The following is a 14,802-nucleotide window of genomic DNA, read 5'->3' on the forward strand; positions in this document are numbered from 1 at the left end:
ATATACTAATAGTACATATATATTGTATACTTCAGATACTAATATCAAAAATATAAATGTGTAATGAGAGCCAAGTTAACATTTAAGTTATAAGTCGTTCTTGACTACACCGACAATTGAGAGATCTATATGCCGTACAGCGTTCATTTGGGATAAAATAATCAATTATATACATCAGAGCTTCTGAAAAAATGTCATGGAGACAAATTATTTGACCATTTATGAAGTAGCTTGAAACGGTTCGTGTAAAATACACATTGCCGGTTTCCATCTTTCGAACTTGGCTGGACGCTCTGGCACGTGTCTTGATATTAAAAGAGCAAAGTACAATAATCAAAACTACTTACTACTACTAGGTATATGTATATAGAAATAATAAAATCCAAATATTAAACGCAAATAATTTAATCAACTTTTACAGCACATATTTACTTACATTTACAAAGAGCTAGTCATCACAATGTTACCACACCACAAAAATGTCTTTTGAGTCACAATGTAACTCTTAAAAAAATTAAAAAAAAAACAATCTTAATAAAATTTTAACAATTTCTCTTTTACTCAATATTAATTTATGTAGTTTATTAAATAAAAATTTTAGTTATTTTCAATCGTCACTAACAGCAAAAAGAATATTTAGTTAAAATTATATTTTTCCTTGTTTATACGTTCTTTAATATCAATGAAATATACTACAAACCTAATCCTTATGAAAAATAAACAAAATCCGTTATATAAATTTCCTAACTATATCCTGACCTTTCTGATAAGCTCTCCTAATGTTAAATTGTCACGCAGATTAGTGTGCTTCATTAGACATGATATAGTGATAAGAATTAAGCGCTAAAAGGAAGACTTTCATCATTTGCCTTAATTTCGAGAATGTAATTTGTTGTATATTCTATATAGGATTTAAATTTAAAATAAATAAATTCTAAGCAACATCTTGCAGGTTGTTTTTCAAAACAAAACATTCTTTAGTGCCATTTTCATATTAACATTTCTTAATTTACTGCTAAAAGTGAAATTGCCAATATCTTTACGTTTAATAACATGATATTTCGATGAATTATGTATGAGTATTACTCTTAAAACAGACACACGATATGGATACCTTTATCTTATTGACTCAAATCAATTTAATCATTTTATATATATACAGTCAGAGAGAGACTTCATAGAAAACTATTAAAAAGATAAATCTGTATCGATTATTCATTCTTAATAATTCTACAAACAGACCTCACTTTTATACTAAATATAATTAATATGCAAAAGCATTAGTTTCTAAGTTTTTTTTAGTAAGTTTTCACAGCGAGCGTGTAACAAATGTTTGCGGATGTCTATTTGCTTCATTGTAAAAAAAACCCATCAAACATTTTTATAGCGTTAACTTTGCCGTGATTTATAAGTAGTTAATTTGATAGTATTACATCAGCTTTTGCATTGCATCATCGCGAAATGTATGGCAGCAAACGATTACCACTTTTCTATTGAAGTTTATAATACTTATCTACACAGATGATTCGTATATAACTATTTGGACAATTGGCGGTTTCGGTTGACTCGTTACTGGGCTTGTTATATCCCTAATGACGGCTTCGACCGCCGCCTCCCACTCCAGCTGACGCTTTTCACCTAGCCCGTCGCGTCCACCCAATCTCGGCATGGTGACCTAAAAGGGAATTACATTTTATTAAACACCAGAGAACATATTAAATACAATATATTGTTTTTTATAATATACATATATTACCTATACTCAAATTAAAACAAATAAATCGACTTGTTGTATATAAATATAGTATAGGTATTAAAGTATAAGTTAATATTAAATATTTAATTACAATAATAATAAGTAAAAATATAATCATTACAAATTTACTGCCAATTTCCTACGAAAGCAAAAATTAATTATATATATCGTTTTATATAGCAGTCCTATGTCAATGACGCACATCGACCCTTACCTCTACAAACTCTTTATTACCCTCCATGTCACATTTAGTGTATCGTATATTTTGTAAGGTAATTTAATGTCTCAATTAACGAAGTACACTTAAGGTAAACTTTCTATATTGGTTATTTAATTGTAAACGATTCTTTTAAATATTTTATCTTATTATGTTTAGAAAGTGTCAAACTAATGACTATGGATTTAATTTTTTTACCTAGCAACTGTTACTTAGTAATTCAACAACAATAAAAGTAACAGCGATTTTAATAATTCACACGATTCTGCTACCTTTAGACTACCTTTAGAGAAGGAGAGCAACCTATAATTTTAATATTTTAAACTTTGAAACTAACATGACTAGACCAAACGAAACGAACGAAATATTTTAAATTATCATTCCCCAGATGGGAATTAAACCAACACTCATCGTGTGTTCAACAAGACACTTTGCAATTGTACCCTAATGGTGTAATTGCGGCGTGATGGCATCGTCTTAAATAGTATTGATAATTATTTATTAACGACAGTTGTAAAAATATACGTAAATGCTTTTAAATAGTACAAACTATATAAAATATTATCTATAATAACTCCACATATAATTAACATAATAATAAATGTATGTGAATATTTAAAATATATATAATTGTCAAGCTATAACCAATACCTCACCAGATGTGAGAATATCTAATGCTTTTACGACCGAAGAAGAAGAAGAATGAGGAAAATGAAGGTGTGGTATAAGATTACTATAATAACTAACGAAATTTATGTATAGCCAAAACCGATGCGGTCCAACGGAAAGATTTTTATTAGATACCCACATCCATCAATAAAATCAGTGAATTGAAGGCAGCAGTTCGTCTAACATTGACACGTAATACGTATCTACACATCTCGCCGAAGGTCGACCAATACTGACGCACTTTTATATCAACACGATGTTTTATAACTAGCAAATCGAAAACATATAAAAATATCCCATAACATATATCTTTTAGTTCACAACACTTTTAGAGGTTTTCTCGTTACTGCGACCGTGAGATCGACGAGAGCTCGAATCGATTTTTCTCCGATAGCGAATAAAAATTTCAATTTTCAAATAAAAAAACACCGCCCATTTTACTAGGCCATTATATAGCTATTCCACGTTTTATTGGGTACTAAAACTAAAAGGGTGGTATTGCGACATTGAAGCACTTGACGGCCTCATTCTTTACATATGCAAGCATCGCCATATGATCGTAGCGAAAATAGATTACAGTTTGCTCTAGCCTTAAATACTGACAAAACTATAACATTTTGATAATATATAAAAAGTCAGAAATAAAGTTGTTTTAAAAAGGCATCTTTAAAAACATAACATATTTAACTATTAACTTGTGTTTTATTGAATAATTCATGAGTTATATAAAATAACATAATAAATAATAAATAAAAGATGCCGTTTCTCAAAATCAACTTAATGAATTCAAGAAAGATTACCATTTAATTTGCATCTAGCTACATGTAAGCAGTATAAATGCAATAGCATATAATGAAATCAAAGGTATTTTCCTATCACGATTTATACATACGAATACGATATCGATCTGGGTGTTAGTCAGCCAAGATATGAGACTTCAGTTGTTTACGACGGAGGCGGATGTCTGTTGAATGCGAGACTGCCGTCTCATCGTGTGTTTTTGCTTTGAACTCGAAACATCAACACTTTTCCAAAACACTCAGTGAACACTTAATAAAGCTCAGCTTTTATATATTTGTTAAAGTAATACAGTCAATTAATGGAGAATTTAGTATTAAACTGTTGTCAATGTGCATTGTTATATTAAATAAAAAAATATTTGACTAAATATGTAATTTAAAAACTAAATAGTACCTAGTCTACCGGCCCCTGGTTACAGGTCCGTATTCCATGATTGATGGTATAGTCAGTATAGTCACCTATTATACCGTGTGGGAATCGAACCCACAGCCGTCGCGTGTACAGTCGTACGCTTTTTGCGCGGTGTGGCGCAGGGGCCACGTCACCGTTTAAAAACCGCGCAAAATCGTCACACTTGCTTGATAAAAAAAAATAAAAAACGTATTTTTTTATAATTCATAACTACCATTAGTACCCACTATGTTTTTAATAGTCGAAATTTTATCAAATACGAAAAAAAAAACCTTTAGCGTACATAAAGTTTTCCTTAAAATGTAATACTAAAACATTGAAATGAACATTATTAAGTAATTGTAAGTAGTAGTATAAAAGTATTTAATATAATATTTTTTATTCAACATTATACTTGCCAATTCCATAGAAAGACAAAAAAAGTGGTACAGTGCTGATAGATTTTTATACGACATATAAAAATTCAACTTACTTAAAAATAATGCAGGCGTTTCAGGGTCAAGGCCTAGCCACTAATCCGTACGAAGCATAAACTCTACTTACGACTGTTAAGACCTTTCTCAGATCGTTATGGAGAGCAGACACGTCGACTCCGCGCCCGGCGTCGCCAAGTCTTCGCAGGGTGTCCGCCAGGGGACCAGATAGGGCACGTAGCTGCTGCCAAGACCTGGCGTACTGTCTACGAACTAGCTCAATAATTGTCGACGTTAGTGCCAAGCCTATTAAAATGTAAAACGTACATAGCAGCATGTACTTAGGTCTTTCTGAAAAAGAATTTCGTATTATATAAAAGATAAGAAGGTTATGTACAGAGATTTATTAATCAATGCAGCTATTTTCTACAAATATTCTGCATACACAAGACAAAGAATAGAGGTATAGGCACACTACAGACAGAAACTAAAGACATTTTATGTTTAAGTCTTAAAAAGATATCTAATATTTCATAATATTAAATTTAAAATATGCACTTAATCCTTTCAATATGGTTTCCCTCTGCAAGCAACGACAATTCATACACATTCCGCCCAAATTAACCACAAAGGCGACCGAGATGTGATGTGTAATTAACATACGTACTTCCATTTTAAAAAATTTAACCAATTTTTAAGGTTATATATTTCACATATTCATGTCATATCATATAGCAGTTATCTGTAGATCACATAGTTCTTACTCGGAACGAGATCTCCAAATCCAATAGTAGTCATCGTTATAAAACAAAAATAGAATCCATCGTAGAAAGTCCAATCGTCCTCCCACATCTTGAATAGTCCAGCTCCAGCCGACAAATACACGAACAAGAAGCACACCGCCCACAGCGCGTACAAAGACCTCTGGCCGGCCGGATTGCTTTCGGACAAACTACACCATTCTAGATACAACAAATAATTACTGAAAATAAATATAAATAGATTTCTTTCGTATCGTTTATAGGTAATTTATGTGCGGCACGTATAAACGCGAACCGCACATAAATCGTAGAATGAATAAACTTACTTGGCATCGCCGGCATTTGTTTGGCCACAAAAGACACAAATGTTGCGAAAACTCTTCCCAGATCCGCGATCACTGTGAGCGTTAGTGGAATTCCAATAAGTGCGTATGCAATACAAAACACTCTTCCCCAGAACGTTTCTGGTACTATGTTGCCGTAACCTGGAGCAATTGCGAACGATTAAATAATATTGCCGATATGTTAACGTAAGCTAAAATAGTAGCGAGTACTTGAATGTTATAAATATTTCATATAATAAACAATATCTTTTATAACTTTTCAAATTGTTCATCTTAATTCTTATATACTAATATGCTGAATGCTTACATGCTTCTTACACACCTATTGTAGTTAATACTGTTGAAGAAAAAAACACAGCTTGCAGTACACTCCATTTCTCCTCCACTGGTGGGAAATTTTTCTCTATTTCTAAAGCTATACCATTACCTGAAGCATCTTCCAATATCTGAAAAATAAAGTCTTCGTAACTGGGCTTATAAATACAAATTGATACAAAATCTAATTAATATTATTAGTAAGAATTTGTTTGGCAACAGGAAGTATAAACCTGTATTTGTAACATTTATACGTAGAATAATAAAACTTTGCTAAAGACTTTAAAACGTTTCATTTAGCTACATTTTATAGTAAAAATATCCGCTGAACTATATGACTTGCATGAATAAAACTATTAACCTACGTTTGTATACCTATATAATTAAAATAAGAGACCGTGCTTGCACAGTGGTACTCTGTACCAGTATGACTTTGAATATGACAGTTACGAGTGCAATTCCCACTTGGGGGAATCGAAGACAAAGCACCTTAAGTCCCGCTTCTCAACTCGTAATGTCTGCATTACGGTGTTTAGCCCTGGGTTAGGGGAAAAAAGTTGCTGAAGTATTTATACAATACTATCGACCGTATAAACTATATACTCGTACTAACTTATATTTTACCCAAATTAAAGATAATGTTTACTTAAATTGAACCTATGTGTTATTCTGTTGTATAAGTTACATATATTAATACTGTAAGGTTTCATATAAATCCATTCAGTAGTTTTCGCGTGAAAGTGAAATTTGCTTCACTTTCACGCATTAATTAAAAATTTTAAATTTTAAAATAAATATAGTGGAATAGCAATATAGTGAAATAGCAATAGCATTTATTGTATGTATTATATGTATAAGCCTATATACACGTTCTGCTTAGAACTGATATTTTTAGTATATTCTTTATAGGAAATAATATGCTATTGCAAATAAAAATTGATATGAGTAGAATGTGAAATTATTTACTTTTTATAGATTAAAACATATTAAAATATATTAGAAAGTAATTAAGCATATTCCCTACCTTTTCGTATACTGCCAGTTGATCACTTAAAACCTTTTCTAAGCTCTCTTCTTCAGTTCCATTCATGTTATAGTCGGATACTACTCGTATAAGATTCCACCTCTCCGTAAGAAGACGATTTCTTAGAAACTCTTGCTTCGCCATCTCAGCTGGATATTCAAGTGCACGAAATACCTATATAATCATATAAAATTAACATCTATTCTCGTAATTTAGCATTTTATATTTAAAACAATTAAAGTAATGTTACTTAACTTTTGAAATAGTGTGCCATATTAAGATTTTACAATTTTGAAGTCGGTGTCAAGCTAATGCTACAACAACCTTACTACAATATCTAATTACTAAGCCTGTTTGTTCTACTGAGCACCGACTTCAAAATTATAAAATCTTTGTGAAATTATTTTTCACTTTTTAGTTCGTTGTTAGAAGTCGGTTTTTGTTTTTGTTAAAAATTAATTTATTTTACGATTTTAAGTGATGGGCAGATCTTAAAATGATGCTTCTTAAACGAGTGGTGATGGTGGTGGTAGTGGTTGTCAACGAGTGGTTGTGGTTGTCCCATGTAAAACTTCATTTAGTTAGGTATTATTTTTGTGCAAAGTAACATTTTGGTATATTGACAAGAACATACATAAAAAGTATTCGGGCGAATTGGGAATTGGGAATTTTTTGAAGTTGGCTGATAATAAGAACATCCTCTTTTTTGAGGTTGGTTGAAAAAAAATGTAACGATCTGGAATCTCACTTCTGACATCAATTTAAAAAGTTTTTGCTTGTAACTATTACAGTATAATCAGTTTTTTCCCAAAAAAAACAAACTTTCTCAATTTTCACCGGATTCCATAATCGGAACCTAACCAAACTTTCATCAAATTATCCTTGAAGTGTATTCTTTCAAATAAAAAAAGAATCATCAAAATCGGTTGGCGCGACATTGAGTTATTCGTCTATTTGTGGCGCACATACCTAATGCAAATTTAGGACTTATGTGATTTTCTCATAGATACCATTGTCAGACATGGACCAAAAAAAAATGGGACCATTCGGGAAGCTTCACCTTTCAAACAAAAAAAAATTTTTTAAATCGGTTCACTCAGTCAAAAGTTATGAGGTAACAAACACAATAAAAAAAAAAAAAAAAGAAAAATACAGTCGAATTGATAACCTCCTTTTCTTACAGAAGTCGGTTAAAAAAATAAATCAGTGATATATTTTTTAATACATAACTTTATCATAAAATATAGTATCTATAGTATATTAAAATATATATTATATCTATAGTATATAATATAAAATTTAACGAAAACAGCTATAGTTGGTTGAACTTGCTATTTAAAAGTTTTCAAATTCTTTCTCATACAAACATTTTTCACATTTTTTCAATTTAACTTCTCCTAATTCTGGAAAATTACTAGTGTCGCCTTGGTCTTTACATCCGGCCGGAACAAACGGTGGAAACATTTTTTGATGTAATATCTTGTGCCAATTTATCTCACCAAACCAATGGTGGCTTTTAATATCATATACCCCTGCTCTTAGTGAGCCATAGCGCCTAGTCGGGTCCACGTCTAAAAGATGTTTTATTAAGGATTTACACGTAGGCGTCATGCAATTTGGAGTTTTATAAATTCCAGAAAGAATTTTCTCATAAAGTTTCATGGTGTCCGCGTGGTGAAAGGGGGGGAATCCTGCTATCATCTCATATATAAGTATACCGAGCGACCACCAATCTACACTGTAAGTATATCCTTTTGATAAAATAATCTCTGGAGCAATATACTCGGGTGTACCACATATTGTCCAGGTTCGGTTTTTTAAAGGTTTACCGAAGCCGAAATCACCAATTTTTATAAACCCGGTCTCGTTAATTAAAATGTTCTCAGGCTTAATATCTCTATGGACGATGCCACAATGATGTAAATACTCTATAGCTAATACCATCTGTGCTGTATAAAATTGAGATAACGGTTCAGAGAGATTTCCCATTCTTCTTATCAAAGTAAAAAGTTCACCCCCTGGTTCGAAAGGTAATATAAAATAAATATATAATTGATCCTTGCAGCAAAAATTTAAAGATATTACAAAAGGAAAAGAAATGCTCTGTAAAATTTTCTTTTCTAGATATAATTGCTTAACATTTTTCTTTTTCACTATATGAGTTTTTTCTAAAGCTTTCATTGCGTAATACTCAAAAGTAGTTTTATCACGAACCAAGAACACTGTCCCAAAGGAACCAATACCAATTATTCTGACCAGATCGAAATCTTCTACTGATTTTTCATATTTAATTGCGGACGTATATGATTTTACAAATTCTTCTTTTAACGAATCTAGATATCTTCTATGGCTTAATTGTAATTCATAAGAATAATGTATAACTTTTTTGTCTTTTCTATCAAATATCATTTCGTTTAAGCATTAATAAATAACATTTCACATATTGAATAACTGTTTCAAAATAATCATTTCTTCACAGCAGCTACCACATTGAGAAAAATCATAAACTGACAGATGTCTACTTGGCAATTTTTAGACGTGGAGAAAATATGGTTAAAAAATATATTTATTTTTTATATTTCTATAAACATATAAGTTGTGTAGCAAGTTTACAAATCAAATATATAATTTTTGTACTCGTACATATAGTATATATGTTTTCAATTGCTAAATTAAAATTACACAGTCGTTAAATGTAAAACAAAGTAAAATCTTTTATTTATCAAAACTTCTTTCCTGGAATTTTATTATATGTAGGTATATAATTTTAATTTATTATTTAAAGCATTATATTTAAATAAACTGGAAAACAATAGCATAATGTTTTAAATATATAAGTAATATTGACATACTTATTTTTGTTTTGTTTTGCCTTATAAATGGCAGGCTTATATTACAGGAGGCTTATATTACCTTATATATCTAACCTACCACACTTTCAGAAGGAAAGGTAATTAAAAATAACTGAGAGGATAACAGGATTAATAGTGTTTAAGTGGGAAAAAGGATAACATCTATGGAGGTTGATATAATATATAATTTAATAAAATTACAATTAATCAATCAAAACTTGGATGTTGTTGTCGATATACAGAGTAATTAACCTGAACACCGTTGGTTTATATAATGTCCTACTTATAGAGGTGACGAAAACTACGTAGTACATAACAAATTATATGAAATGGCTGTTGAAAGAGAAACTATAATGTAATATATCAATAGTCAATAATATATTTTTTTTAATTTAAAATTAATAAAATCTATATCATTTTGTATTTATAATTTCACATAATTTGTATATCTGAAAGTTATACTTAAATTTTTGTATTGAACAGAAATTATTTCAAAAAAATATATGTATGTATCATATTTAAATAATAAATATATTTGTTTTCTTAGCAGTAGTACAAAATGACTCAGAACACATAGCAATTTTTAAAAATCTTCAAATTCGCTTTCATAATGGCATTTTGAACTTCTTTTAAGTTTTGTTTGTTCTACTTCAGGGAAATTACTGGTGTCTCCTGGCGATGAGCAAATGGGAACGAAAGGGGATCGTACCCTTTGATGTAATACAGATTGCCAATTGATATCATAAAACCATAAATGTCTTTTAATGTCATACACTCCGCTTTTAAGCGATCCCAAACGCTTATTTGGATCTACTTGCAATAAGTTTTTTATTAAATTTTTACAATCACCACTTAACGTATCTGGGCACTTGAAATGTCCTTCTAAAATCTTTTCATATAATTTACTCGGATCTGATGCAAAAAATGGTGGGTAGCCTGAGCTCATTTCAAAAATTAAAACTCCAAGGGCCCACCAATCTACTGCGAATGTATACCCTTTTGACATAATGACTTCTGGTGCTAGGTATTCGGGGGTTCCACATAAAGTCCAAGTTTTTTTCTTAAGAATTTTACAAAACCCGAAATCACATAGCTTAATATATCCATTTGTGTCAAGAAGAATATTCTCTGGTTTTAAATCTCTATGAACGACATCACAATGATGCAAATACTCTAATGCTAATGTCACTTGACTGGCATAAAACTTCGTTAGATGATCAGAAAAATTGCCATATTTTTGAATGTAAGTAAATAGTTCACCCCCGGCAATATATGGCAATAGAAAATAAAGATATAAATTATCTTTAAACGCTTCGTCTAAGGATACCAAAAATGGAAATTGACAGGCTTGAGTAATTTTCTTCTCCAATATTAAATGTTTCACATGTTTTCGTTCAACAACAACTTTCTTTGTAACTACTTTCATAGCGTGATAGGTAAACGTACTTTTATCTCTCACTAAGAAAACTTCTCCATATGCACCATTGCCGATAGCTTTAATGCAATCATAGTCCTTTGGACATTTTTCCGATAGTGGGGGATCTTCGTACCTTGCTACAAAGTCGCTTTTTAACATGTCCAAATAACGGCGGTGATCCTGATGATTCTGTCGAGTGTATGAGGGTCTAGCCATATATTTTAAACTATTTATTAAGCATTTTTTATAAAACGATATATAATAATATAAAAATAAAATAAAGTGATATAAAAGTCAACAAATAATATAAATAAAAGTATAAAAATCAATTAAAATTAATTTCACATGACTATCATGACATCCATCAAATATATGTCAACAGCGGCAAACGTTTATTATTTGTGATAAAACATAGATTGTGAAATAAATATATATGTATGTCATTGTTAGTAGGTACAATTGTAAAATGCGGTTCAATTAGGACAGTATAAACAATTAAAAAAAATAATTACTGTTCCATGAATAAAAAATGGTCATATTTCAATGTCAAATTTACAAAACTAAAATTTGTTTGTACGTAATTATAAGTTTTAGTATTGATTAAAGTTTAATTATTTTTTAAAGTTTTAATTCAAATAATAACTAAGAGTTTGGTAAAACGACTTATACACTATGGCTGATGATGCAAGTAAACGCATCAGCTTTCCTCCCCAAAGTGGTTATTCAATTGAGCGTCAAGAGCAGTATAATCAATATCTTAAAAAATTACATGAAAAATTTGTTGATATCTGGAACAATAAACCTGAACACAATGCGAAACTAGGAGACTTTGAACAGCAAAAAGTAATTGGTACCGGTGCATTTGGAGTAGTTTTTTTAGCAAAACATCTTAATACAGGAAGGTTTTACGCCATGAAAACATTGGAAAAAGAAAGAATAGTTAAATTGAAGCAAATTAGACATAGTTACTACGAAAAGAAAATATTATGTAGTCTTAATTTTCCTTTCTGTGTATACATGAAATTCTTTTTCAAAGATAATGTTTATCTTTATTATGTCCTTCCATACATAGCGGGAGGAGAAATGTTTTCACATTTGCGAAAATTGGGCAAATTCGAGGAGAGCACTTCAAGGTTTTACGGAGCTCAAGTTATTCTAGCCTTAGAATATTTACACGCTTGTGAATTAGTGTATCGAGATTTAAAACCAGAGAACATTCTTATAGAAAGGACTGGATATATAAAACTAACAGATTTTGGCTTTTGTAAATTAGTCCGTGGTAGAACTTGGACTCTGTGTGGTACTCCTGAATATTTAGCACCTGAAATTATTTTAAGTAAAGGATATGGAATGCCCGTTGACTGGTGGTCATTAGGTATTCTCTTATTTGAAATGAATGCTGGTCATCCCCCTTTTTACGCGTCAGATCCAATGCGGATTTACGAAAAAATTGTGTCAGGGAAATACAGGTGTCCTTATCATTTTTCTCCAGAGTTAAAAGATCTAATTATAAGGACGCTTCAAGTCGATGTAACAAGACGTTTTGGTAATCTCAAAAATGGTGTTCTAGATTTTAAAAATCATCAATGGTTTCGTGACATAGATTGGGACAAACTATTGAATAGTCGCTTAACTCCACCTTTTGTACCTAAAATACAGTCAGCGGGCGACACGTCATACTTTGAAACCTATGACGAAGAAAAAATAAAAGAGAGTTCCATCTGTTTATATGAAAAAGAATTTGAAGATTTCTGATATTTTGATTTTGACACCTATCAATGTAGATTACGAATTATTTTTTGTTACTTTTTATTCATTAGAGGTTTTAATTAGTTAGTTTTACTTAAGTCTACTCTGATGTATTAGGGCATATTTTTATTTCTTGGTTGTTATTTGAATAATTATTTGTCGTAAGTTAAAAGGGTTAATTTTAAACAATATCTTGCCTTATCTGTAAGTATATATTAAAAAAAATTGCAAAATAATAAAAATACTTACTAATCCACCTCCTGCCGTGTATAATGTGAGGGCGACGTACAATCCTATATGTGAGAGAGCTGCTCTTGGAAAGAAGCGTTCCCATTTTGATACGGATGGTGCTGGGGAACCCATCAGAGTTTCTGTTTCCCAGTTTAAACTTTTTACGCTCTTACACATTTTATTTGCTATTAATAATTTACTTCCTTATAACAATTCAGGTTCCACTTAACGTTTCATTTATTCAATTACAATGTAGTGAAAATTGTGTGTGAAGAATCATTTTTTTATCTGTAATACAATACACTTCTATAATATAAGAAAATACAATTTTAGTCGAAAACTAAATTTATGTTTTAACGTGCCTTGTGACTAAAAGCTGAGAACAATAAAAAGCACAGCAGTATTATATTACTCGCGATTGCAAGTTACATGCACTTTGTATTTCTTTTTGATAAAAATGTTTGTAGCGGACCGAGTTAATTACTTTTTTTAATACTAAATAATATATTTGGATGATTTGTTTGTATTTGCTACACACATGAAATTACTCGAAAAAATATGTACATTATGGTTTGTTATATACTATTCTATCTAATTATCTAATGTCTATACTAACAGCGTCTATTTAATAATAATAATAATAGATTTCAATAATCATATATGTTTTTTTTACTATTAAGCTGAATATTAACTATAGTACCCAACAAAACTAAATCAATTCTGTTTTCAATACTTGGTTAGTATTGACGTAGTAAATTATACGTCGCCAGATCATATTGCTGGCGCCTACTATAGGTTGGCAAACGCAAAATATTTAACGATAATATTGCATTCTAATTCTCCTTAGCTATATTGTTAATCGTATATTAGCAAATGTCGATATGTATGGACAATAATTGTTCTGGTTTTTGTGAAGGTGGTGGAAGTAGGTCACGTGAAGTTCTCTAACCCGTCGTCGATTCTACTTAATTTTCTTACAATGGCAATCTTTACTAATAAACTAATGCTAGAGATCCAGCAAGTATTCGATTTGAATGTATTAAAATATTATCGAATTTAAACCTGCATTGCGCCTAGTTACATAAGTTGAGAATAGAAGGTATAAGCACAAGGAAATTTTCAAGGTGGTAATATAATTTAAAATCATTTAACTGATGTTATCTGGCACGAAATAATAAAAAATAATAAAATACGTAGACTCATATTATGTTATACAAATATTTATCATGCATATAGATAGATATTATACCGTTTGAAATATCATTTAAAATAATTAATATAAGGCTGTAATTTCACTTTACACAAAAAAAAATTAAAAGCACTACTAACTTTTTTTTCACAAATATATACGAAAAAAAATTGTATATCCAAGACAAAAACTTTCGTCACGAAGTTACTTTAATTTCGTAAGACTAATATATAACAGGAATCGGGAACAACCATTCCCGGCTACGGACCGCAAACAACTGAATTACTAAAACGACTGAAGTCGAGAGCATGATAAGCTTTCAGACGCAATACGGTAAATCCTGAAATTTATATGAAAAAATTAACATATAGTAATGTTGGTTACACACAGTTAATATTAAAAACATTTTTTCTAAATAAATTTCCTTAACCATAAACATTAAAAATTTCAACATAAAAATCTTCACATGAACATATGTGTAGGTATACAGGGGTAAATAAATAAAAGTGAACAAATAAATAAAATTGAGGATCTATTCAAACAATAGTTAAATATTGTAATATAAAAAATGTATTCGAAATTATCAGAAATATATACAAATTGTGTAAAAAAATAATTTTCATAACGATCATCATTCATATTGAGATTAGAAT

General features: G+C 30.4%; 3 protein-coding genes and 1 pseudogene across 3 annotated transcripts; 1 reads left to right on the forward strand and 3 right to left on the reverse strand.

Moving 5' to 3' along the window:
• Positions 1–387: 387 nt before the first annotated feature.
• Positions 388–13,248, reverse strand: LOC146529943 (TWiK family of potassium channels protein 7). The gene is made up of 7 exons (XM_085200575.1): positions 12,979–13,248; positions 6,712–6,885; positions 5,695–5,818; positions 5,355–5,513; positions 5,032–5,229; positions 4,398–4,618; positions 388–1,675 (listed from the first exon to the last, which is right to left on the reverse strand). The coding sequence occupies exons 1-7, from the start codon at positions 13,135–13,137 to the stop codon at positions 1,514–1,516; spliced, it is 1,197 nt and encodes a 398-aa protein (XP_085056701.1). The 5' UTR covers positions 13,138–13,248; the 3' UTR covers positions 388–1,513.
• On the reverse strand, positions 8,039–9,287 carry LOC146529944 (cAMP-dependent protein kinase catalytic subunit 1-like). Its single transcript, XM_085200953.1, has one exon. It carries the CDS (start codon positions 9,118–9,120, stop codon positions 8,047–8,049), a length of 1,074 nt encoding a protein of 357 aa, XP_085057079.1. The 5' UTR covers positions 9,121–9,287; the 3' UTR covers positions 8,039–8,046.
• LOC146529945 (cAMP-dependent protein kinase catalytic subunit 1-like) lies at positions 9,540–11,282 on the reverse strand. Its single transcript, XM_085200634.1, has one exon. It carries the CDS (start codon positions 11,194–11,196, stop codon positions 10,147–10,149), a length of 1,050 nt encoding a protein of 349 aa, XP_085056760.1. The 5' UTR covers positions 11,197–11,282; the 3' UTR covers positions 9,540–10,146.
• On the forward strand, positions 11,653–12,966 carry LOC146529946 (cAMP-dependent protein kinase catalytic subunit alpha pseudogene; annotated as a pseudogene).
• Positions 13,249–14,802: the final 1,554 nt, after the last annotated feature.

Source organism: Heliconius melpomene, chromosome 17 (assembly GCF_056956725.1).
Source record: "Heliconius melpomene rosina isolate 202511_hmr_F chromosome 17, ASM5695672v1, whole genome shotgun sequence".
Taxonomy (NCBI): domain Eukaryota; kingdom Metazoa; phylum Arthropoda; class Insecta; order Lepidoptera; family Nymphalidae; genus Heliconius; species Heliconius melpomene.